At 44.8% G+C, this 26,803-nt stretch overlaps 1 protein-coding gene, 1 long non-coding RNA gene and 1 pseudogene across 11 annotated transcripts in view; 2 read left to right on the top strand and 1 right to left on the bottom strand.

Annotated features, from left to right (window-relative positions):
- Positions 1-26,702, bottom strand: part of LOC306663726 (uncharacterized protein) — a 38,011-nt gene extending 11,309 nt beyond the window's left edge. The window contains exons 1-5 of one of the 9 annotated variants that reach the window (XM_079144276.1): positions 25,865-26,682; positions 9,417-9,493; positions 6,813-6,881; positions 4,954-4,983; positions 3,400-3,657 (exon numbers count right to left, since the gene is read on the bottom strand). In XM_079144276.1, coding sequence (XP_079000402.1) covers positions 4,957-4,983; positions 6,813-6,881; positions 9,417-9,493; positions 25,865-26,249 — 558 coding nt within the window. In that variant the 5' untranslated portion in view covers positions 26,250-26,682 and the 3' untranslated portion in view covers positions 3,400-3,657; positions 4,954-4,956. Of the gene's footprint in view, positions 1-411; positions 1,920-3,399; positions 3,658-4,953; positions 4,984-6,812; positions 6,882-8,959; positions 9,494-9,727; positions 9,898-10,682; positions 10,820-25,864 lie in introns of those variants that run through there. The other 8 variants (XM_079144278.1, XM_079144277.1, XM_079144279.1 and 5 more) reach the window with 8 other exon arrangements.
- LOC306663417 (H-2 class I histocompatibility antigen, Q9 alpha chain-like) lies at positions 7,071-8,937 on the top strand (annotated as a pseudogene). The gene is made up of 2 exons: positions 7,071-7,083; positions 7,958-8,937. The product of its transcript is annotated as an H-2 class I histocompatibility antigen, Q9 alpha chain-like (transcript).
- On the top strand, positions 10,828-19,424 carry LOC306663757. Its single transcript, XR_013764519.1, has 3 exons — positions 10,828-12,413; positions 13,148-14,660; positions 17,975-19,424. It is a non-coding gene; the product is annotated as an uncharacterized lncRNA (long non-coding RNA).
- Positions 26,703-26,803: the final 101 nt, after the last annotated feature.

Below are 26,803 nucleotides of genomic sequence, written 5' to 3'. Positions count from 1 at the left end.
ATCTTTGAGTTGTGCTGACTGTGGTAAATACAAAGACAATACCCGAGATAAAATAATGTGGCCATCAGTTAAGGACATTGTGACCATTTCTGTGAAGCAACCCATCCCTTCTGGGGCCCCAGAAGCTGCTGGTTTCAGACATGGGTAGTCTGGCTCCCCCCAGCCTAGCTCACCCTGCTAACCCGCCAGGTGCAGCCTGAAATAGATAAGCTGGAGCTGGATGCTTGCATTCCTTGGTGGGGGGGAAGGCCTGCCAAAATATTTTTTATGGTTTTTCACTTTAAAAACCAGCTTGCTGAAGTCACTCACTATGACTGCTCCAGTTGGAGTAGTGGTCCTGACATGTCAGTTCGTTTCTTTCTTTCTTTCTTTCTTTCTTTCTTTCTTTCTTTCTTTCTTTCTTTCTTTCTTTCCTTTTCTTTTCTTTTCTTTTCTTTTCTCTTTCTCCAAAATAAACTTTTTTCCTATTTTAGTTTCTGGTGGTCTCACTACGCGTCGATGACAGGACCCCACAACAGAGGAAAGGCTAAATTTCAACTAGAGATTAGTGAAAACAAAGAGGTTATCTTTTCCTATCCAAGCTGACTCTCTTAAGATTTCAAGTTAACACAACCCCAGAGATCCTGGATCCCTCTCTCTTATGGTCCCTCCCTAGGATGCACACTCAGGTGATGCCAGTTCTGTGCAGTAGAGATACACACAGGCCCTGTAGCCTTACTGGGGCATTGGTCAGGGCTGCCCACTCCCCCAAATCAAGGAGGAGAAAAAGAGTAAAGATCTAAAACCAGCCTTGTGTCAAAGTATAGGAGTGAAATGGAAGGAAAGTGGCTAAGGTTCCCATCAGGGACTCCGATGCCAGAACAGAAAAGCCAAGCTTTTTTCTTTAGGAGGTGGGGAGTGAAGAAGTGACATGGGGAGATCTACAGAGTGGACGGTGGCTTTAGGGGAGCAGATATCATGAGTGCAGCATTAGGGAAGTTCTAAGCCTCATAGCACCCTGTGGCAGGGATTTGGCTATTATCCCCATGATAAGATGGGGACACTGAGGCTCAGTGAAGTTACCAAAAGCTACCAAAAGCTGAGCAGTCACATCATTGATTAGGATATGAACTCTAGCATGCTGACTCAGGATCCCTAGCTTCCCTCCTCTTTGACTAATAAATATCAGAGTTACTTCATCAGACTGCACTGCAAATGCCATGAATCTATAAGGTATTTCCCCTTTTTCTGTGGTTTTGCTTTCCGTGGTCAACTACAGTCCAAAAATATCAAATGGAATATTACAGAAATAAACCATAAGTTTTTAATTGTGCAATGTTCTGAGTGAGAGGGAAACCTTAACCTTTTCTTCCCAAAATGTGTTTCCCCCAGCCAAGATCAGGGTGTTGGTAGAGATGCACACCCTCTGGAGGCTGTAAGGGAGAATCCATTTCCTTGACTTCCAGCTTCTAAAATTGCATTCCTTGTTATGTTATTGGAATTAAAGGTCCTTGGTGCTTACAATTCCACCGTAATGGTGAGACATGAACTACAGGAAGAAAACAGGTTTATTCAAGGGTGACCCTGAGGAAGATAGAGACATTTTCATCTTAAATCTTCATCTTCAGGTAACTCAAAAGGCTTTTATTGAAAAAAAAAAAAAAAAAGAGGGTACTTTGAGACTATGGGCAGGAAATCTATAGTGCTAGGTAGGGGTCTTCTGTTTCTATGGTTCTATTGACTTTTCTTCCTCCTCAGAACATCAAAAGGAAATTGGACCTCTGGGGGGGCGGGCAGTATCTGCATTCTCTTTTCAGACAGAGTTCGTCTGTCTTCAAGTCAATTCATGAGCTAAGGAAATGAGTAGAGAAGAGGCCATTACCTGAAGCCTCTGTTCAGAATTCAAAATGCCATGTGAAAGGGATGGGTCATCAAAAGATCTGGGGAAAGATTAGGGAAAAGGTTGGGGTGGTAACAATTGTTAAAACATCTTACAGAGGGAACTCTGTTTCAGCCACAGGGTTCCTCTCCTTGAGGACCAGTAGTCTTCAATCGCAAAAGCCTTAAATTAATCATATCTGTAAAATTCCTATTACTGTATAAGGTAATAATCACAGGCTCCAGGGATATCTTGGAGGGAAATCATTATTCAATCTACCACACTATGAACATGAAACCCAAAATGCACAGACATCTCACTGCTTGGGAGGTTCAGCAGCAATCCAAGGACACAGGGTCATTTGCTCTCCCTCCTATCCAGGGCAGGCAGGGTTGCTAGAGATAGGAACCAAGGAATGGGAGATCTAATGTACAGTATGGTGACTATGAAAGAATGGACATTTTTTTAAGCTGTCTATTTTATCTCAACTCCCTAAGGTCTCCCTCCCAGTGACGGGAACAAAGCCCTTAAAGCTGTTCCAGGAAACAGCCCCAAACAGAGAGTAGAAGAGTAATTGGAGCAAGATAGTATTCAGGCAGTTAAGACACCAGAATCTACACCCTGTTGTAAAACATTGTGAAACATGTTGTATGTTATCAGCAAACCCAGACCCCCTTTGAATTTTCCCGGCAGCATTGTTCCCCTTTTCCCTTTCATGTGCGACCCCTCCCGATGTGTGGTTTCTGCCTTCATAAACCTACAAGATTTTCTGCTAGGGACTCAACTCCTCGACTCCTGCATGTGAGTCACAAGTTTGGTCCCAGCGCGCTGGAATAAACACCTCTTGCGGTTTGCATCAAGTGACGCCTCCTGCGGTTGATTGGGGTTGCCGTGGATCCATGGGACAGAGTTGGGGTTTCCTTTTTGGGGGCCTTACAACTATAGTTAATAATATTGTATTGCAAACTTGAAATTTGCTAAGAGGGTAGATCTTAAAGTAAAAACCAAAGGTAACTATAGGGAATAATGCATATGTTAATTGTGATAATCAGTTCTATTGTGTCACAACATCACATATATATATATATATTACATTTAATGTAATCCTTAAATATACAGTTTTTTGTCAATTATACCTCAATAAATCGGGGTGGGGGAAGTCAAAACAAAAATAAAAACAATTTAACACGTGTGCCCAGGACTAGGTAGGTGACCATAGAGGAAGAAAAAATAAAAGGAGCTGCAAGTAGCTCAGTAGGAGAGCTCTTGCTTAGCATATGTGAAAGCCTGGGTTTAATCCCCAGCACTGCAACAACAACAACAAAAGCCAAGAAATGGGTCATGGTGACAAAAAGCCCCAGACTTGGTTCCTCCCAAGTTCATCAGGTGCATGACACACTGATCTTAACTCTTGTTTTTTACAAAAATAGCACCATGAGATAGATCCCAGTCATTTTGTTACTGGAATCAAAGGTTCTGCTGCTCACTGCTCAACCAAAATTAAAAAACAAAAAACAACAACAAAAAAAACCAAACAGAGATTGATGCAGGGAAACAGGTTTATTCAAAGCCAGACTTGAGGAAGGCAGAAATATTTTCTATCTCAAATCTCCAAGGGAAGGCCGGGAGGTCAGTGAGGGAACAGCATTTTGTGAGGGGAGAAAAGGAGGTATAATGGAATAAAAGTCAGGAAATCCCTGTGCTGGGTGGGGGTTGCCTTCTTCTAAGAGTATCATGTCTTTAGTCTCTGTTTCCTCTTCATCACACCAAAGGGAACCTCAACCTCCTGGGGCCAGCATCTTTCCCAAAGAGGAGAGGGTGTTACAGAGGGCTCTACTTAGAATTTAGAATATTATGTGAAAGAGAAGGGTTATTAAAGATCTATAAAAGATCAAGGGAGGGGGAAAGTTGGGAAGAGAGCAGAGGAGGAAGAAATAGAATTAAAAATCATATTCCTGAGGGAAATGAAGAAAATAATTTCGCTTAAAAAGTGAATTACTCTGTTAAAATTTCACATTCAGGCTGGCCCATGCTGATGGCAACTATTCACTCAAATACCCCTCCGCCTTGACCCCTCTTCCCCACATGAGGTTTCTCCAGCCCTGAGGAGGCAGTTCCTCTTTTCCTGCTTACAAAAAGGCAGCAGGATCTGGGAAGAGAATTCAGGCATTGCCCCACCTCTTTCTTGTGCATGCCTTTGAATACTCTACTCGATTTCCATTAGTGTTCTGAAAAAACCTGGGTATGAATGAAGGGTTATGGAAAATAATATTCCTGCAAGATAGCCTCCTCCCACAAGAAAAATGGAGAAAGGTGCAGCTTGGGAGGAGAAATTATCCAAGGAACAATGGATCCTGAGGGAAAGGGGCAGATATTGAATGCTGGGCCCTAAACCTTGACCTTCCCCCATGGCTAATTAGTCCTAAATGGAGGCACAGCAAATACCAATGGACAAGATTTAAGTACTCATCCCTCAGAGTCTAAATTCTTATCTCCCCAGTCAACGAGTTTCAACCTAAATTAAGGTTTTAACCTGTTCAACTAGTCCCTGATGGTCAAATCTGCACATATGCAGCTTCCAATGATTACATCATTGTACCCATCTGTAACTGATGGCCATTTTTAAAACGCATTCAGAAAATGTGTCCTGACGGTGCCCAAGTCCGCGAAGCAATAAAGGCTTCTCTGAATCATTTGAGGTCTGTTTCCCGTTCCTGTGAGCTTACCATGAGGACCAGCCTCAAGGTGCCATGAGACTGAAGAAAGTTACACAGATCTAGGATTGCATTGATTGTAACTTATTGGGAGACACACTGACTAAATCCTGGTCCTCAGTGGTAGCAATACTGTAACCAAAAACCAATATTGTCCCCAGTGCCAATTCAATAACGAGGACACCGTTTTGAGAAAAATAAAATGAAGTTTTATTGCTTTGCTAGCAAAGGAGAAGCAAATGGGACTCCTGTCCCAGAAGTTGTGATTCTGCCCATCAGGAGGAATCCCTTCAAAGGCTACATTCCAAGTGTGCCCTAACAGGGGGTCCCAGAGCATCCTGATGGTGTTAACTTTCACTTATTAACTTGGGAGATACTCACTTTCTAGATCCTGAGGCAGATATCTTCTTCCTGTGGAGCACAGATAACTCAAGGTAATCTCGTTCCCCGCCCCCAGGTTAGGGAGGGGGAGAGGGATAAAAGGAAAAGGAAAACCTGTCCCTTTTAAAGATAAGCTTCAGAGCTATCTTCAAAAGGTGAAGTGGACCACCTTTTGAATTCCAGCAATTTGGGTCAGAAAAGGGAGACATATTTATGAGTTAGGACAAAAGTAATTTCATCTTGGCTAAAATGTACCTGATTTATCTTAGGATAATATCAAAGTCAGGTGCATCCCTGTGTTACAGAGGTAGGGCATTCTGGAAAACTGAAGCATCGCAAAGACCCCTCCTTCAAACCCTAATTCTTGCAATCAAGTCAAAAGATTTCAGACATGTTGCTCAGATTTACAAGAATGAGTTTATTGAAGGGATAGGAAAAGGGAAGGGGGACACTCTCCAGGGAATGAGTGAGTCCTCTCAGAGAGGAGAGAGATAACTTGCCTCTCCTGTGCTCCATTTTTATTGGGGGTCCCAGGGAAATTTCCAGAGTTCCACCCAAGTCCACCTCTTGACTTTTGACTGACAGAGTGACTACAGACTTTCAAGTACTTATTGCCATGACAATGTTAGGTTCCCTTGGTCCATGCTAAGCAGTTCTAATTAGATACTTAATCATTTTTACAGGTTTTGTGCGTAGGAGGAAGTCTCCTTATCTTCTAGTCTCTGGTCTGTGAAAAGGGTCACAAATGATTCTCCCTTCAAAGTAACTTGGGTTCCTCTTATCGATGTTTTTTTCTGCCTAAATTTTTTTGCAGATAACAGGAAGTTTTGTGACGTATCCTGTCCACTTAGGCCAAGCAGGTAAATTGCTTTTTGGCAAAGAAAGCATGTGGAGGTCAGCACAATGGGTCCATTTTATAGAATTATTCTCTTAACCTCATTTTCCCACCATTCTTATCTGTCTGTCCTCTAACACCTGCAGCCAGGATCTGGTTGTAAAGCCCTACCTACACAGGACTCTTAATGGTCCTATCTATCTATCTATTTTCCTTCAGGAAAACCACTAGGGTTACTCAAAAACAATTATGGCAGTTATGACCCAAAGTGGCTGCAGTCATGAGAAACTGAATCATAACAACTAAGCCTCAGTTTCCTCTTCTGTAAAATGAAGCCAATCACACCATCCTCCTAAGTTCCTTGCGAAGAGTAACTGAGATAGTGAATAAAAAGCAGAGCAGTGTAGGACACATAGCTATCACTCAAAAATTAGCACTTGTGATTTTCGTCACTTCCATTTATGCCTTTTTTCCCCCCACTTCAACGAATGCAGAAAATAACTTCTCACTATATGCCAAGTATGATTTAAGGGGAAACAGCAATTATAGTCAGATGTATTGCCCACTGTTGATCCCAGATCTGCAAATGCCCCAAGCATACTAATTACCAATCCCAAAAAAAGAACTTGGAGGACTCAACAGATAAGTTTTGGACATTTTATTATTCAGGCACTCCTTGGTGGCTATAGGATGGATGGCCTACATGCCTTCATGGAGATGCTACCCCACACCTCAAGCAGGAGTATATGGGATAGGTTGCATGCCTACTGCACAGATGGATTTCTTCAGATGTTTGTAAGTACATTTTTTTTTTACTTTACAACAAAGGTCACACTGCTTTGTTCCTCACCGAAAGATTGGAGACAAGGTGAGCAGCCAGTTCCCTTTTCCATTTCCTTCATTATCATATTTTGTCTTATTCTTTTGCCCAGAAGGAGGTGCTTTCTCAGGCACTGACTAGTGTTTACGCTAACACCCCCCCTCACAGAGGCCATAATCTTTACAGAAAGCACAGAGCACTCACTGTTAAGGCCCCTCTGAGGGATGTCAGATTGGAATCAGTAGAACTTCCTGAAGGAAAGGACACTTGAGCTGTAAAGAGAAGGAAGAAAAGAAATTGGCTGAGGCAAGAGAGGAAGGAAAATTCTTGGGGCAGAAGAAATAGCAGGTTCAGAGGGCCTGGGTGGTGTTTGGTGTGGCCAGAACACAACAAAGAGGCAGTAAATAGAGAGTCTTAAGTGTGGAGATGTGTCTGACTTCTGCCACATGTGACTGTTTACACATGGGCACCAACTGTGTGCCCAGTGCTATTCTGGGCAAAACATGAGAGATTTTATAATGTCCTAACCTTGAGTAGCTGACATTGCAGGGGAAAGCCTGACCATTAACAAGATAAAGTGCATATCTGAGATGGGGTTTTAGTACTCTGAAAAAAAATAATGCAGAGATGGGAGGGCAAGTATTAAATAGAGTAGGCAAGGAATGCCTCACTGAGAAAGAGACATTCAAGTAAAAACTGTTTAATTAGGTAGGGGAGTGAGCCTGGGATATTTCTGAGAAAACTGAATTTTTTTCCTTTTTCAGGTGAGCCTTGATGCCTGCTAAGCATGTACTCCACCACTGAGCTACACCTTCAGCCCAGTGCAGTGATTTTTTTTTTTTTAAAGATATAGCATTGTTTTAGTAGCTGGAGTCAAGACTGGCTGCGAATAGATTTCATCTCTAGAAACACTGAATGGATGTATTGGGGTTTCTTAGAGACATGGTAGTCTTGAGGCAGCATTTGAAGTTCAGAAAAGATGGAGTAGCAATGTCTGCTGTGGGAGATGGAAAAAACAGGGAGTGGAAATTAAGATGCCACCAACTTGGGCTGGGGATGTAGCTCAGTGGTGGAACCCCCACCTAGCATGGGAGAGGTCCTGGGTTTAATCCCTGGGACTATTTTAAAAATAATAAACCACCAACTTGGCAAGATGATTCTAGCTAAGAATGATGAATGACCTTGATCAAATTTCTCTGGAGAATGTTTAAGTAGGCAAACACTCTACTACTAAGCTACCCTTAAAATTCCCAGTTTTTTATCTTGCTGACAGAATACTCTTTAGATAGGTTTCTACCCTTCACTCCATCTTATTACAAACCTCATGCAGGTCCCAGCTATGCATTGAGACCATTTTGATATTTCTACAGGGACCCATTCTCTTCACTACCACTACCTAGCCCTGTCAGAGACAGGCCCAGGCCTCACCAAGTTTCTGGCTGTAGGCTATGTGGATGACTAGCCCTTCATCTGGTATGACAGTCACCGAGGGAGGGCTGAGCCTCAGGCCCTGTGGATGGCACCAGTAGATGCCCAGTACAGGGAGACAGAAACCCAGAGGCAAAGGGCCTGGGAGATGTGGACGGTGATGGGCTACCACAAACCCAGTGGCAGTACATGGATAACCTGGTTGCTCATGGGAATTATCTGGGTAGCTTTTTTTTTTTTTTTTTTTTTTCTTTTAATGCCAATGCCCACCCCACCATTTGGAGGCCCCATAGGTGGCAGGCTTTTCCTAGCTCTTATGGACTCTGCCCTGTGGCTCTCAATAACCAGGGACTTTTGGCCTGCATGCACAGGCACATAGAGTGCTCAGCGTGTGTTTGGCTATATGATACATGAAGATGGCAAGTCCTGCAACTTCTGGCATTTTTGGCTTCGATGGGCAGTTCCACCTGTCTCTGGACCTAGAGACACTGGGTTGGGTGTCAGCAGAGCCGGTGGCTGTGTGGACCAAGTGGTGGTGGCAGACAGAGTGCTGCTATGCAGAGTTATGACAAAGCCTACCTGGAAGGCCTCTTCCTCACCTCCCTGCACAGGTACCTGGAGCTGGGAAGTCAGAGACTTACTTGGAGAGGAAAGGCCCAGTCAGCAGCAGCCATGCAGAGAGAGTCATATACTCCGATTCACAAGAGCTGTCCCACTTCACAGAGAAGCCTGGGAGGGAAAGGCTGTGTCCTCTGGGAGGAGCCCACCAGGGCCCAGAAGGAGGCCCAATTAGCCAACAGCTTCCTCACATGGAACAGGACCTTAAGTCCTTGCTCCAGGTGTGATAGAATGAGGAATTCTGTATCTTCTGCCCCACAGCATTGTCTTGGGCAATGAACTCCTGTCTGTAGGCATCCTCTAATCCACCTCAGTTCTGATGCTGTCTACCTTGAAATAGTGCCAGACTGAAGGCTCAGTCTCCAGGACTATTTTCCCCACCCCTATTTCAGATGCCAGACTCAAGTTCTGTATTTTTTTTACCTGTGCTTCTGACTGACAAACCAGCTATAAATTAGGTTTCTCACAACCCACTCCTTGGGTCTCATTAATTTGCTTGGGTGGCTCACAGAACTCAGGGAAACATTTATGTTTATGGATTTATTACAAAGGCTGTTACAAAGGATAAAGATGACGATATGTTTAGAATACAGAATGAGAGCGGGGTATGGAGTTCCCATGATCTCTCCAGGCCTGCTACCCTCTGGGAGCCTTTATGTGTTCAGCAATGTGGAATCACTCCAAATCCTGTCCTTTTGGGTACATGTGGAGACTTCCATTGCATAGGAACTGTTGATAATAGACTGGATGGGGAAACCCATCATGGCATGTCTGCTGCAGCATTTTTCTTGGCCTCTCTGTGTAACACTCTTCCCTCCAGTATATGAGGCAGACCCCTTCTGGAATGACAAAGGTAGGTCAGAGAATTTCTTTATAGCCAGCTTCAAGAAAGATGGAGAAAGATTACAGTTTCTATAACCAGCTGTAGGGAAAAGAAATTCTAGGCAATCCTGGGGTGTTGGTCCTTGGACATCTCATTAAGGTAGTGGCTAGAAGGAGCTGGCCCTGGAGGCTGAGCACATGGAGAAACACCCCAGTGGGGATGTCTTGGGAAGGGAGTTATGAGCAGGACATGCAGATGAAAACCAAATATATATTTCAGAATAGCATATAATAACAATGCCCACTTCCCCAAAGCTCCATGTCATTGTGTGTTACACAAGTGATTGTTGAATTCTCACTTAGCACAAGACATGTTCTAGACCCTTTAACAGGATCATCTTATTGAATCCTCAGAACAACCCTGAAAGGAAAGAATGATTAATCCCCCATTACGCTTTAGGAAACAGAAGAGTTAGAGGGCTTCCCTCAGGTCACCATGCTGGAAAGAGTTCATGCTGGGCTTCAAACTTCTCCCCATCCTAGTTCTAAGGTGAGGAAGGTATTATCATCCTTGCCTTTATTTAACAACCACTTGTTAGGTACCTACTATGTGCTGGAAGTCAAGAATAGGTATATAAAGTCTCTGGAAAAAAATTCTAGGATCTCTGAGTGAAAAAGGTTGTGGGTATGTCCACTCAGAGGTTGAGAGTAGGAAGTCACATCCCCTTTGGGAATTTTCAGGGCAGTGCCCCTTTAGGATGAGTAGTAATGGGTCATCTGTGCCTGCAAAGTTCCAACATGAGTGCCTGTCCCCACCTTCTTCCTGTCCTCCACACTTAGAAGATATCAAAGGCATAGAGATAAAGCATGAGGAATAGGCAGAGTAGGTGCTCACCAGCCTTGTTCTCTCCTTTTCCTGCAGAGACTCCTGTGGTGCAGATGAGACCACCCAGGATGGGACCCTACTGAGGTGCTGGGCCTTGGGCTTCTACCCACCAGATATCTCATTGAGCTGGTGGCTGGGTAGGAAGGAGCTGGTCCTGGAGACTGAGCGTGTGCAGACATGCCCCAGTAGGGATGGCACCGGGTGCCACTTGGGGAGGAGGCCTGGTACACCTGCCATGTGCAGCACCCAGGCTTGTGCTGAGGCTTGGGGTGAGGAGCTGGGCTTAATGAAGAGTCAAGGAGGGGAGGGTGCCAGAACACCTGTAGACAGCTCCATGGTCTTGGGGAACACACCCTTTTCTCTGCCTTCCTTAGACTCATCCTCTCATGGCAATGGCATAGTAGTTGGTGGGATTATCTGCATGGTCCTGGTCACTGCTGGGCTGGTAGCTGTGATACTGAAAAAGAAGTGTATTCAAGGTAAATGGAAGAAACAAAGGTGTAGGAGGTCCTCCTGGCTGATCCAGCCCTGTAAGGACAAATGAGACCACTGAGTCTGATCTTATAAAGGGCCCAAAAAGAGAGCAAAGAACAAAGGTGGGAACTCAGGGACACCTTGCCTCCTTTCTCCCACACCTGCCCACCACCCACCTCATCTGTTTTGTGTTCTTTTTCCCCACAGCCAGAGATAAAAAGTTTTATAGGCAAGCCCCAGTGTATTTGTAGGCTGGATGAGTTATGGGGAGGAAGCCCCACATACTCTCAAGCAAAGCTAAGATGCCTTAGAACCAAAGATGTTGGGGGCATTGAGAGAGGCACTTCCTCATCTCTAGCCCTCACCTCAGTCTCTGAACCCTCCCACTATCCTAGACTACTCCTGACAGGAGCCAGCAATTCTAAGCATTGTTAGGGAGAGAGCAACTTGTGTCATTTCCTTCCTTCCTCCCTGCAGGTGGGACAGGATATTCTTAAATCCCAAAGCCAAGCAAGGGCAGAAATTGCTCAGACTCTCTGCTGATTCCAATTCACCATTACGAAATCAAGGAAGTATTTTGTAGGGGCGTTTGGGGTTCCCTGGAGGCCTCCTAAACTGGCTGACAGCTGTGATCTGACCACAAAGAGCTCACCCTCTTCTCACTTCTGTCAGCCTCCTTATACATGATCTCTGCCACTGAGATGGTTTTGCCATTCCTGAAGTCCTTCTAAAAGTCTAATCATTTCAGGTCTCCGGATGTAGCTTAATGATAGAACATTTGCCTAGCATGTGTAAAACCCTGGGCTCCATCCCCAGCACTGCAAAAAATAACAACAAAAATCATTTCCTGACAGGATTGGAGGGTAAAAGGACAATAATAACAATTCCTCTGATCTGCTTCCTACTTGAAAATTTGTAGAATGGTTTCATGTTACATGTATATCACACTTGAGCCTCATGGGCATCCTGTGAATCCATGTTATTCTTATCTCCACTTCCCTGACTTGGAAACTGAGGCTCTAGGCAGTTAAGGGAAAACTGGAACAACTGTTAGTAGGAATTATGGGGACAGTGTCGTGGCATCCATCTCTTAACACTAAGAAATCTAGGAATATGTGCTTATTTTTAGAAATTTCTTGTATGCATATATGACCCCCTTTTGTAAAGAAAATAGAGTGGTCAAGGTGAGAGTGTCTTGTTTACATGAAAAATTCAGATGCACAAATGCACAGGAGCAGGGCTGGGGATATAGCTCAGTTGGCAGAGTGCTTACCTCCCAAGCACAAGGCCCTGGGTTCAATCCCCAGCACCACAAAAAAAAAAAAACAAAAGCAAAACAGATGCATAGGTACCTGTAGGTAGCTGGAGGATGGAAAACAACACACAGTCCTATTTCCTGTAGTTTTGAATGTCTTGAGTTTTACAGTGAGCACATTACTTTCTATAATAAGGAAAATATCTGTTGTTGCTGTGTTATGTGGAAATGCTTGTTAAGTATGTGACCCAGGAAAGGCTCAGCCCCACCTTCCAGTGGATCAAAACCCTCATGTCTCCTTTGATTATTTAACAACAGTTAGGTGTTGTCGCTGGCTCTTTGCGGTTCCAAAATCCGTGGATATTTGTCACCGCTTGCAGCAACAACTTGCATGGGTCTTATGGGTGGTGGAGTGGAAACTGAGGCACTTCTATCTTTCTCTTTAGTGCGCTGCTTTCTTGCTTGTTTGTTTATAGAGGATAGAGGAAATGAGGTTCACTTGCTTTGAGAGGAGAGAGACTTTGCTTAAGAGAGACTTTGAGAGGACAGACTTTGCTTAGAGGAAGAGAGATTTGCTACGCCTCACTTAAGGTCTGCTGCTTACTGGTGCGTCCTGCATCCTGTGAACTAAGGGTGTGTCTACCTAAGGTGCCCTAGCGATGCATCTCAGTTCTCTGTTCTGCGATCTGCCTTCCGCCGCTTTCCCTACTCGCTGCTGCCACGCCTGTGTCTAGCTGCTTCCATGTGTTTTTTTCTAGCTGCTGTGTGTGTCTTCTTCTCTGGCTACTGCCGCACTGCGTGTCTTCTGCTACTGCTTTTCTGCTAATGGCTGTTATTCGCTGTCTCGCTCCGCCTACGCTTCTATCACCTCCAGGAGGCGGAGAGCAGGGCCACGCCTCTTACGCAAAGATTAGGCGAGATGCTTGAGCAGGCAATTAGTGCTCGAGGGCACATGCGCATACATTGTGTGCGTGGACGATAAAATCACCTGAGTGTGCTTATGTCAATTAACCTCCTCGCTGCCGATGTGATCAACATGGCACAGCCCCCAACAAGGTGTGGTGGCATACACCTGTCATTCCAGCTACCCATAATGGCCAGCTACTCAGGAGGCTGAGACAGGAGAATCACAAGTTCAAAGTCAGACTGGGCACCTTTCTGGTGAGATCCTTTCTCAAAATAATTTTTAAGAAGGGCTGAGGATGTAGCCCAGTGGTAGAGCCCTTGCCTAGCATGCACAAGGCCCTGGGTTCAATCCCCAGTACCAAGAAAACAAAAAGTTATATAGTCTCACAGGCTTTGTGATATGCAAGGGGCTAGTGGGCTGGAACAGAAAGGATGCCAGGGACCAGACAAGTGCCCCATTGTTATAGGTCTGCTGGATTTCAGTGGATAATGGACTCATGGAGGAGCCTCCTCTGCCTCTTCTTCATCATGTTCCTTCCTCCAGCTGGAAGCCTACCAGACCCACCTGTGTGACAGAGCCTTTTTTCAGGAATTTCTGAAACCTCTGTGTTTCACTTCTCTAGGAAACCAAAGCCCAAGAATGTGAAAGATTTTGATACTAGAAAAAAGTTTCAGTCTGTGCCATGGCTGGCAGGGCCTCAGCAGTGAGCTAGTAAGTTAGAACTTATTGAAGGATGGCACTAAAATGTCTGTCTCGGTGACACCAAGGTGTTCTATGTATATTCTGGGATTGAACCCAGGGCCTTTTACTTTCAAGGCAAGCACTCTACCAACTGAGCTATATCCCCAGTCCACTTTACTTTCATTAAGTTGTTTAACCCTTCTAACATGCCACGTGGAAGAATAATCCTGTGCTACAGGTGAAAAACCAAACGTTCAGAGAGGCTGAGCCATGGGCAGAGCTGTAATGAGACCAGGCAGTCTAACTGCCATCTGTATGATTCACCACTGCACCAAGTCTTAATGACAACTATGCTGTTCTATAAATGTGCAGTTAAGGACAGGTCTCCAATCCTGTACTTGCAACTCTAAAATGTAAAAACATCCAAAAGCCAAGGGTTTCTTCTTAAATTGGGCAGCAAACCTGACCTGAATAGAAGTGAGATTATTTATACTCTTTATTTCCTCTAGTGTGTCTTTTTGCAATTCTTTACAGAAATGCTGGTGTATTTGATCATGGGGTGTCAACCCAGACCCCTCTGGGGATGTTTCATAATATTCGGCATTTATACCTGATACCTTTCTAATATGCAAAGAATTAGAAATACATCTGGTCCAAAGGTTTCAAGTAAGGGATTATGGATCTGTATTAATAAAGTTTTGCAGTAATAAACATATTTTATTTTTACTGGTAGAAACATAGTAGTCTGGCTGGATGGTAGGAGTGGAGTCCAGCTCAAAGACGAGTCTGGGAATGAGTAACCTGGTAGACCCATGGAAATCCCTCAGCCCGATAAGCACTTTAGGACTTCCTGAATAGAAGCTGAGTCTTCTTCCCTGATTAGAAAGAGTGGGGAAGCAGTGTCTTAAGAGAGAAGCAGGTTGGAGGAAACTGCTGGCTGACCAGTCTTACTTCACACTGATACAGCTGTGTCACTTTTCTGTGCCTTCCTCCCAAGACTTCAGACCCCTCTGAACCCCTAGACCTGCAGCTGCTTTAATCTACCCAACCTAAAAACCCTAACCCCTGGGTCCTTTATAGGTAAGCATAGACCTCAGACTGGCATCTTGCATGGCTTCTTTCAGTGCAGGGGGTTTATAGAAGGTCAGGGAGTTTTTGGACCATGGTGGGCCTGACCCCTATGATTGGCTTATATAAGTGAGAGCCCTGGGAAGGACCTGGAAGTTTCTGTCCAGTTCTGCACTTTTCCATGTCCAGGACCCTGAATGCCTCTAGTGCTGAGGGTTCCCAATAAGGAAAAAAGGCAGAAAGGCCATGGCTGTACAGTCCCATGATGGCCTCTGCAGGACTGTAAGGATAAGGTCACTTCAGTCTTCTGAATGGCCTTATTGGCTACTTATTTTAGAAACTGCCTGAACAAATCTACAACTATCCTGGATATCCATCAGCAACCCTTGCTTTGGCACCTCACTGCCTTTTCATGCTGACTTTCCCACCTTGGTAGTCAGTGCAGGCCCTTCAGCCCACAAGGCCTCCTGCCTTCTCATCTAGGCATGACATTTGCATGGAAGCCACAGGACCTCAAGGCAGGGGGATGGTGGACAGAAGGAGGGCTGTGATCAGAAGGAGAGGGGATGGTCACTATAGTGCCCTCCTGGCCTAAGGAATTTTCTTCCACTTAATCTTCAGTCTTATCCTTCCCCTCCTGGAACGTCCCTAATCCCAACTTCTTGTCCCCAAGAGTTCCCAAGGCACCCTAAACAACATCTGCAGATAGAATCCACCACTCCTGCTGCTAAGGGGATTGCTGTCCTCAGCTTCAGGCAGTGTCTACTCCTCAACTAAATTATGAGACCCTTAGCAACTGGATATCACTTTGACTATTTTTTTTTTTTTTAATTGTAACTTTACTTAGAGATTAGTTCAGTGCCTTACCATGGACCTATTAAATCCATTTTGGGTTTCAAGGAATCCTAGAACATCTCTATAAGACTCTGATAACTTTGCACACTGATGTCCCTCAACTCCCACCCAATTATCATGCTGCCTCCCTCCCACAGTGTCATGGTTTGGATGTGAGGTGTCCCCCAAAAGCTCACATGTGACACAATGCAAGAAGGTTCAAAGGAGAAATGATTGGGTTGTAAGAGTCTTAACCCAATCAGTGATTTAATCCCTTGATCGGGTTTAACTGAATGGTAACTGAAGTGGTAGGGTGTGGCTGGAGGAGATTGGAATTGGGGCATGGCCTTGTTGTATATAATTTGTATCTGGAGAGTGGAGACTCTGTCTCTCTGCTTCCTGATGATGCAAGCTGCTTCCTTCTGCCACACTCCCTTGCTGTGATGTTCAGCCTCACCTTAAGCCTCTAAGTAATGGAGTTGGCCTTCTATGGACCAAGACCTCTGAATCTGTGAGGCCTCAGATAAATTCTTCCTCCTCTACAGTTGTGCTGGTCAGGTCATTTAGTCACAGCGGCAAAAAAAGCTGACTAAAACACACAGGTTTTGCAGCTTTTTTTCTCCCTGTGTTTTTGTGAGCTTTTCATCGCTGGGAAAATATTTGAGAAAGACAACTTAAAAGGAGGATTTGTTTTTGGCTCATAGTTCCAGAGGTTTCAGTCCATAGTCACTTGGCACCATTGTTTTGAGGCCTGTGGCATGGCAGAACAACACAGTGGAAGCATGTGGTGGAGGAAATCTCATGGCAGCCAGGAAGCAAAAAGAGGAAGGGGTTGGGGTCCCCATATCCCTTCCAGCAGCTACACATCCAATCACCTAACTTCTTTCCACCAGGCCTCACCTCCCAAAGGTTCCACCACTTTCCAATAGCACCACAAGCTGGCAACTAAGCCTTCAACACATAGGTCTTTGCGGGTGCCTAAGATCCAAACCATAGAATTATGTTAACACGTCCCTGCAGGGAATGTTCAAAGACCCTAGCTTAAACATCGTCAGCTTGCTGGGGAAATAATCTGCTGCAGACTGGGACACAGAATGTCAAAGGTACTCTGTGTTTTGGTCAGGACACAGAAAGAAATTGGGGCAAACTAGAGGACACCACAGGACCCCCAGAGTATCTATAATTTCAGGAATAGGAGGCAGGAGGGCAAGTGAGATCTCTGAGCACCTTTGGAAGCACAGAAGAGGCCTGCAAATCTGGCAAGGTCGTGATGCAAGTTTTCAAGAATTTCTTCCCCAAAATCACAGACCCTGAAAATAACAATCCTCCCACGCAGCAGGATACCACCAATTGGTCACTGCTGGCACTGCTTCCCTCCCTTGACCCAGACTGGACTGGCCTTGGGATCTCACTGTAGGGAGAACAGGGGTTCTCCTCCATTAGTGGAGTGCCAAGTCCTTAGGCAGCCCTGAGATCCACCTGCTATTGACACGAATCTCTCCTGCTAACCACTCTGGAGTTTAGTTTACAGCAACTTTTTGGGCCATCATATTCAGAGCAGTTTCTTGCTGCTCTGGTAGCTGGATGATTTGTGGTTATGTGAATGAATTAAAATTCTTTTTAGTTATACATGACAGTAGAATTGTATTTTGACATATACATACATGGATTATAACCTCCCATTCCTGTGGCTGTACATGATGTGGAATTACACTGGCTGTATATTCATATATGTCTCTGTGTGTGTGTGTGTGTGTGTGTGTGTGTAGTGCTAGGGATTGAACCCAGGGCCTTGTGTAGGCAAGGCAAGCACTCTACCAACTAAGCTATATCCCCAGCCTGTCTATTCATATAAGAACATAGGAAAGTAATGTCCAATTTATTCTTTCTGAATGAATGTATTTATTCATGAATAAAAGTGAATTGTGGACATTCAATGGATAATATTAGAATCCATATCCACTAAATGGAAGGCTTTCTTACATTCCTACTGTTTCCTACCCTGGAACAAACACCTGCCCTCCCTGTAGCCTTCTGGAATTCTCCAAGTTCAGCTTCTGATCACCCTCCAAGATGTCTGCTCAAGTAGTCTTCCTGGATGTCCTGAGATTCTCCATTGCCCACAACCATGTCCATCATGGTGCCATCATGAACCCATTCACCCAAGTCAGGCAATAAAAGCAGGGCCTTGGCCAGGTAGAGAGACAAGCACAAAGGCCAGCAGAATCCCTGGGCTTTCTTCCTTCTCTTAACTACTTAGTAAAGCTCAAAGACTGTGGTGAAAATGGAAGAGTTACTGAGAACACAGGCTCTCTCACCTGTGTCTTTTTATTCTCTTTGCTCCTATACAGGCCCATCATCAAATACAATTGGTCCTCAATTGGAACCACAAGTTCCACACCCATGGATTCAGCCAACCACAGATCTAATATTCAGGATGGATACTGAATTGGTACAGAATATGTACAGATTTTTTTTTCTGTTCTTTAATCCCTAAACTACATAGTACAACAATTATTTGCCTAGCATTTACAATGTATTAGGTGTTGACAGCAACGTAGAGATGACTTAAAGTATTTGAGAGTATGTGTTTAGGTTATATGCAAATGCTATGCCACTTCATATAAAGGACTTGAGCATCTGACAATTTTGGTATCAGTGAGTGGTCCTGAAACCAATTCCCCCTGGATACAGAGGGATGACTGTAGTAAGATCCAGAACAGAGCTCACCTTAAGGCAAACAGCTGGGGAGGTGAGGGTCAGCCTACCAGCTGCCCACACCTAAGGTTGAACCTCCTTAGCCAGAAATCTTTGGACCCCCCTCTTCCACAGTAATAGAACTATGTGCATTCCCATATTGTCCCTAGTAATGTGCATAATTATAAAATGGTGATTCAAAAGATTTGATCTGCAGCATCACACACACACACACACACACACAAAAGATGGTGATTCTGAAACAGAACCAACCACTGACCAGGTCTGAGCATCAGGCATGAACACTTTTCACCCCTCCTTTCTCTCAGTGCCTCCAATCAAGGTGCCCCAGGACAGGATATGGGGGGGCACCATACTCCCAGTGTATCTTAGGTATTCTCTTTGAAGGACGGACACACACACACACACACACACACACACACACACACACACACATACACACAGAGTGACATTTATGTGAGAAGGGTGCCATCCCTACCATACCTTCTCAACTTCCATTTTCTGGCTGTTCTATCCATAGCCTGCCAAACAAGAAGTCCTAAAGCCTAATTCCTAAGAGTTGTGAGGGTCTTACCAAAGGGGAGCATGTTAGAAAACTAAGATGAGGAATGGGACCTTTCTTCTAGGCTGTTCCCTAAATCCACAATTAAAGGCATAGAAAAACAGAAACACCCAGTACCATTCTTTGGAAGAGAAAATAAACATCATCTTCATTAACCTCCTCATCATCCCAGCAACTGGGATAAAAGCTATTGTTAAAGTCTTCCTATTTTTATTTTCTTCCATGCTGGGGATTGAACCTGCACATTCTAGGCAAGCAATTAACCACTGAACTCCATCCCGACCCCCTAACCTTTCTCATTGTGAGCTGTCTTGCATTGAGCAAATATGACAAGAAAAGCTAATGCTTATATAGTTCCAGTATGTGAAATTGTAATAAGTGGGTTTCATATTAACTCATTTTACATTCACAACAACTTGGTAAGTATCATTCTTATTTCTATTTTAGGATGAGGCAACTATAAGACAGAGTGGCCACAGGGCCAGGGGTGTAGCTCAGTGGTTAAGTCCTGTCCTAGCATGCACAAGGCCCTGAATTTGATCCCCAGCACTGCAGAGAGAGAGAGAGAGAGAGAGAGAGAGAGAGAGAGAGAGAGAGAGAGAGAGAGGAGAGAAAGAGAAAGAGAGAGAGAGACAGACAGACAAGTGCATGCCCAGAGTCCCACAGCTAGGGAGCATCAAGGCAAACAGCTAAGGTTGCATCCCCAGTGTCTCAGAACCTTGGTAGAAAACATCGGGTGCTCAAAACATGCTAGCCAAGATACACAAATAAGATAGATGAGAGGGAGAGGCAGAAATAAATGAATGAGTTGATGCATATATATTAGATACATAAAGGCCTCAAAGCATCTATGTAACTCCCAGGGTTCAGCTCCCAGTTCTGTCACCCACCTGATTGTGTCACTTTGGGTCAGTCACCTAATCATTTTGTTCCTCATTTTGTTTCTACATCTGTAAGATGGAGTAATAATGTCATAAAGTTATGGGAGGATTTTATGCCTTGATAACTGCAAAAGTGCCTAAAAGTTTTTAACACAAAGCTATATGAATATGTAAATTAAAACTACATTTCATCATTGGAAATAAAGTCGTATAGAGAGGTTTTTCTACTGGGAATAAAATGTGGTGAGTGAACTACCACTTTCAGTCAAGATGGACCAACAGATCAGATTTCACCTGAAAAAACAACAAAAAAAAAAAACTTTTGGTTTTCAAGACACTTGATATCAAGCAAGGAAAACTGATCTGAGAGAGGCAACAAGGTAAGTACTATAATTGTCCCAACTTAGTGCCTCAAATAAATGTAGGAAGGGGAAACCCAGGCAGAATCAGGCAGGCTCCTGAGTTGAGATGGAGCTGAAACTGGGTGACCAAGACAGCTGGAGTTCATAGGACAGGGTAACAGAGGAAAGAACTGCAGGATTCAGAGAATCTGAGAGGCCACTGAACTCTAGTCCTGAATATATCTCACTGCTGCTTTTTTCCCAGTGTCTCTTGGATAGTGGGCACAGGTGGCCCTGAGTGTGCCAGGTGTACCCTAAGGGCCTGCTCCAAGAGCACCTTCAGCAGAGCTCCCAGCTGGGTTCAGGAGAAGGCTAATAGTCTTTCTGCAAATAGAACAGCTGCCTGATTGTGAGATGCCAAGGTTGCAAGAGGACTGAAAAATACGCCCCTCTTCCATGCTGGAAAAGCTCATCAAAGCTTCACAAATATAAGAGGGAATCTAAATGAAATCCCTCTAAAGCTGACACTCAGATTTATAAAGGAAAGAGGTTTAGTTGGCTCATGGCTCTGGAGGATGGAACGTCCAAGAGGACATGCCAGCATCTGCTCAGCATCTGGTGAGGAGCGCGTTCTAGCTGTATCTAAAATAGTAGAAGGCATCAGATGGCAACAAGGAGCAAGAAGGCTGGAGAAAGATCACTTTTTTCCTGTTGGTGCATTATAAGTATACATAATAGTGGGATTAATTGTGCCATATTCATACATGTACATGATATAATTTGCTTAGTCTCCTTTGCCAGTACTTTGCTTTTCCCTACCCTCTTCCCTCTCTCTGTTCCGCTTGCTCTGCTGCTTCAAAAATAATCCATCAATCCATTAGTCTATGAATGGGTTCATCCAGAGCCCTCAAAAACCAATCACCTTCAAAAGGTCTTCCCACATATCAACACGGCTATATTGGGACCAAGTTTCCAATAATGCACTTTTGCGGGGGACACATTTGAACCACAAGAGGTAGTAATTCAGGAAGTAAAAGGAAGATGAAAAAATAGGCACTCAACTTTACAGATCCTCATTCGCCTAGATATTCTTCTTTTAAATACTTTCTTAGAAATTGATGGACCTTTATTTTATTCATTTGTTTATATGTGGTGCTGAGAATCAAACCCAGTGCTTCACACACACTAGGCAAGTGCTGTACCACTGAGCCACAACCCCAGCTCTGCCTAGGTATTCTTGAGAATGAATGTCTACTTTATGTTCCTTTTAGGTCCCTCTATCTTCCATTCTTATGCTTCCTCTATCCTTTTCTCATTCCTACCTGAGCTCAGCACCTGCCTCTTCCCTCAGTCTTCTCCCTAGCTCCTTCTCCTACTTCATTCACCTCACATATAACCCCTCTGTGAAAGTTGGAAGCTGAACCCAGGGCACTTTACCACTGAGCTACATTCCCAAACCTTTTTAATTTTCTATTTTGTGGAGGGTCTTGCTAAGTTGTCTAGGGATTGCTAAATTGCTGAGGCTGGCCTCAAACTTGTGATCCTCCTGCTTTAGGCTCCCAAGCTGCTGGGATTATAAGCATGTGCCACCACAACTGGCTCAGTTTCAATTCCTGTTGTTCAGATTCTGCCCCCACCTCACCTCCATGTCTACTTGGGCTCAGTCCTGACCTCCAGGAAGGCTCCCTGATTGCATAGAAATATTTTTAAAATAACATGAATAGGTAGGTATTCCATCTTAGGCAGATCAAGTCTGGGTTTAATTCCTTTTTCTCCAGATACCTGGAGATACCTAAAATAACGTGGTAAGCTATATACTACCCCAATATCCAGATTACTTCACTCTATTCTAAGTGGGAGTCTCTGAAGCTGATTCATTACAGAAAAGAAATACAGCACTAGGTCATGAGGATATGGAGATAAGCCCAGAGGGCACTGTTCACTTTATGGATGTCAATTAATCCTACTGCACAACAACCCATGAGGTGTGTTACGGGGGTTTCAGTCACAGCCCAACTGGATAAGAGACGGGCTAACTACTGGAGGACATCATGCCAGCAATAAATCAATTACCTATAAACTTATCTAGTCAATAAACACACAACAGCCAATACTCTTTTCAACTGGGAGGGTGTCGCTGGCTCTTTGTGGTTCCAAAATCCATGGATATTTGTCACCGCCTGCAGCAACAACTTGCACGGGTCTTATGGGTGGTGGAGTGGAAACTGAGGCACTTCTATCTTTCTCTTTGGTGCACTGCTTTCTTGCTTGTTTATAGAGGATAGAGGAAATGAGGTTTACTTGCTTTGAGAGGAGAGAGAGAAAGACCCCGCTTATCAGAGAGAAAGGAACTTTGCTTAAGAGAGAAACTTTGAAAGAAAGACAGGCTTTTCTTAGAGCTTAGAAGGAGAGAGGCCTGCCATGCCTTAAAGTTGCATCCTGTGAACTAAGGGTATGTCTACCTAAGGTGCCCTAGTGATGCGTCTCAGTTCTCCATTCCGCAATCTGCCTTCCGCAGCTGCCCCTACTTGCTGCTGTGTTTTTCCCTCTGGCTGCTTCTAATGGTTGCTGTGTCCCTGTCTCGCTCCGCCTACGCTTATATCACCTCCAGGACGCGGAGAGCAGGGTCACGCCTCTTACGCAAAGATTAGGCGAGACGCTCAGAGCAGGCAATTAGTGCTCGAGAACACATGCGCATACATTCTGTGCGTGGACAAGAAAAATCACCTGAGTGTGCTTATGTCAATTAACCTCCTCGCTGCCGATGTGATCAGGCGCCATCCCGGCACCGCCAACATGGCACAGCCCCCAACAGGAGGGGATGTGACAGAGCAGGCCATACCAAATCTGGCCTCTAACAAGATGAAATAGCCCACCTCTCCTTTATTTTTTAGTCACACAGGTAAAGGGCAACCGGGAGGGGCTTCTTCTGTGATGAACAGGATGAAGTGGAGTCAGGGGAGCCATTTGCTCAGAAAAACTAGCATATCCCCAGATGGTAAACCACTTCCACACAGGGCCACCTACACTCCAGCAATCTGGAACAGTCTCTTATGACTGCCAGTTCCTGGGAGTCAGGCCTCTGTGTCCCATGGCTCAACTACGTCTGATTCTGCTAGATATGGATGGCTCCCCACAGTGTGTGCTACCATCATCTTTATTTGACACATAGGAAAACTACAGTACAGAGATGTTAAGAAATTAAGCTAAAGTCAACATAGAGCAAGTGACAAGAGTTAGGATCTGAACACAGCCTGGTACCAGCCTCAGGAATAATCTCCTCCAGGAGGCTATATCCGGGCAGAGAACTGAAGGATAATTAGTAATATCCAGATGAAGCAGTGAGATGAGAACCTTCTAGGTGGGAGAATGTTATAGTTTGGATCTTAAATACCCCCACCCAAAGTCCTATGAATTAAAGGTTTGTTCTCTAACCCATGGTATTATAGGTAGGTGGTGAAACCTTTAGGAGGTGGGGCCTAGTGAGAGGAATTTAGGCTTTTGGGGGCATACCCATGAAGGGATATTAGGACCCCCCTTCCTGCTTCTCTTTTGCCTCCCAGTCAAAATAAGATGAGCAGATTTGCTTCATTGAGTGCTACCTGCCATAACATTTTCCTTCAATACAGTCCCAACAAAGTACAGTCACCAGAGTGAGCACTGCCAGTAATAAAAGAGAGGAGCAGGGTCCCGGTAGTGGATGATAGTCATGGAGGTGTGCTACTCTGATCTTCCTTCAAGAACTTGCCATTCATATTCAGGGGATGGAGATGAGCCAATGGGATCAGCTCAGGGACTGCAGGATCTGCCACAGAGTTCAAGTAGAACTGATACTTTCCCCAGGCAGGCCCCAGCCAAAGACTAAGATTTTTATACTTTGAGTCCTTTTGTTCCAACCAAATCTCAGTCAGAGCCTATTTTATAATGCAGACAGAGCTGCTCTAATTGAAGTAAGAGTGGAAGACCCAGGATTTAACTTCCTGTGTTTGCAGGACTCCAGGGTTAATCAAGGCAAAGCTGGAGAAATGATTGCGAGCCACTGAATGAATTTTTTAAAGACTCAGAAGTAGACTTTCAGGGGATGTTTCTGCTGGCTGCAGAATGAACTGACATGAGAAGGTATGTGACTTTAGGAAATTTTTTGTGCAGTCTGAAACTGATGGGAGTGAAACTGGAATGAGAAGAAGAAAAGAATGGAGATGAGGTATTGAACTTGAGGAGGGGAAAAAAATCAGCAGAGCTGTATAGTTGGAATTTATTGAGTTTATTTATTATTTGCTCAGCAGATATGGAAGGAGTGTATGCTGTGTGTTCAGTACTAAGAAAGAGGAGCTGGGATACAATATTGAGCAGATCATCCACACTCTGTGAAACTTAACAGCTTAGCTCAGGCCCAGAGATGGAGAGGAAAGGTTTCAGGGTGTACTGAGGGTCTATTTAGGCAGGTGGCATTCCTCACCCTAAACAGTTATCAATTAGGGGAGTAATCAATCTAACAGGTTTAAACAGCATTTTACTGAAATAGAAAGGAAGTTTTCAGGAAGCCTTAGATGCCATGGGGCAGGGGGAAGAGTTTTCAGAAATTTTATTTCTGTGTGTGCAAGTCTTTATTAGATTAGTATGTACAATGCACTTTTTTTTTTTTACTACTAATAAAGGAAAATAAAAGGAAAAAAATCTTGCAAAACCTTGAGTGAAGGATGATCCTTGAAGGGACAAACCATGACTCAACTCATTTTTGTGTTTCTATCTGTGAACAGACAGAAGTGGATAGACAAATGGATGGATAGGTTACCTGTCATTGGGTAGGCACCAAATGACTATTTAGGCTCCCTCTCCAAGCCTTCCTACTGGCTATTTTTAGTGTGTAGCCAAGATCACACACAGATTCAGCATACATACTCAAGGTCATAAACATCTGCTTGTAAGCATGCGCCTACTAATGTAACCTGTTGGCAACTGTGCCTTCTTTGTCTGGCCTGCATATAAAAAGGCCTATGGAAATGGCTCAGGGAGCTAAATGGAACTGTCTGGGGGTTGAAGCTGGAGCTGGAGGCTGGCTAAAGGTTGCTGCCTCCCCCACCAAATAAAGCATGTCTACTATTCCAACTGCGTCTTGCATCTTCTTCCACCTGCCGGGATCCTGAATCTGTTCCCCAGGGTCTGAGTTTCAGCATGACATGTGTGTGGATGAATGAACAGATTAAAAATGAACGGGGACCGAGATGTAGCTCAATGGTAGAGCGCTTCCCTTGAATGCTCAGGCTCTGGTATCCCCAATACCAGAAGAAAAAAAGCGTGGATGGTTAGGGAGATAGGTTCTGAATAAAGAAATGAGTGAAAGATGAATGGAAGGATTATAGATGTAGGGGAGGCGAAAAGATTAACAGAAGTCGGTGTAGGGTGTGTGGAACTTGCGGTTTCCTAGGTGTGTATGTAGAGTGGAAATGGACATAGATGTCAAGGTCGTGAGAGAGGTCAGTGTTCGAAGACTGAGGCTCCTCAGGTAGCAAGAAAACAGTGAACTGGTTTGAGAATAGTTGCAAGCTCAAGAACTTTCGGCATCACCACCTACTCCGCCCATTTCGAGCTCTACCCCGCCCCATTTCTGCAGGCCCAACCGGTTTCCTGTAGACCCCGCCCACAAGCTAGGATGCCGACGGCCTAATCCTCCCACAAATCCCTCAGGCCTTCTGACTAGAAGGGTTAAGCAACGCGCAGAGCCCTCCACTCGAGCTTGGCCGCAGCGCTCACCACCCTTTGGGCTCCCTTTCCGGATACCTCCTCTCTGGCGTGGCCTCTCGCTCTCGGCGTCTAGCAGGCTGGAGTGGACTTTACGTGGTCGGTAGTTTAAGTAGATTCTGCGCCTCCTCCCGTTCCCACCAACCAGTCTTCCAATCGGGTGAGGCTTGATGGACTGCGTCTTCGCCTGCAATACCATGGAGATACGGTCCTCCGACCGTCTAGCCCGTACCCTCTTGATTGGCTGGGGGGGTCGCTTACGTAATTTCCGGTCGCCCGGATCGGAGTAAGGAGCTACCGCAGCCGAGTTGCGCGCACTCTGGTGAGCAAATCCCGAGAGCAAGGAGACGGGATTTGAGACTACGCCGAGGTTCCAGCGGATTTGGGGGTTCCAGGCTCGTTTTGTCCCTGGTGATCTCAGCATGGTTGTGGTCGACCGGTGGATCTTATTGTGGCCCTGAACTGCGGAGAGCCTGAGAAAGGAGATCAGGGCTTTACCGCAGGCCTTAGGAGAAAAATCAGGTTGAGTCACAGCGTAGCTTGGAGGCAGGCCTGCAAGTACAATCCTGCTCCTTAGTTCCAAGATGTTGAAGGCCTCAGCTTTGTCAGATTGCTGACTATGCCAGTACTCCCAACCCCAGGCAGACACTTAAAGAAGAAGCCTTAAGTGTCATCTGCCATCTGCCTAGATTACTTCAATAATCCTGTGTCCATCGGTTGTGGGCACAACTTCTGCCGAAGGTGTGTGACCCAGCCGTGGGGCGAGGAAGATGAGGAATACCAAGGCGAGAAGATGAACGGAGAAAAGGAGGAGGCAGTTGGGGGGTGGGGGTGGTCATCGGTGGATGGGTCTCCCTAACGCAATTAGGGAGTTCTTATATCATGGAAATGCTTTTTGTTCCAAAACCGAGAGGATGATGAACTCTTGGTTGGTGACGATTGTGTAAGTGCACTATGTAAGACCAGGAGGAAAAAGAG

This window comes from Sciurus vulgaris (genome assembly GCF_902686455.1).
Source record: "Sciurus vulgaris genome assembly, chromosome: 6".
Classification (NCBI taxonomy): Eukaryota; Metazoa; Chordata; class Mammalia; order Rodentia; family Sciuridae; genus Sciurus; species Sciurus vulgaris.
This window is presented reverse-complemented; position numbering and strand designations above follow the sequence as displayed.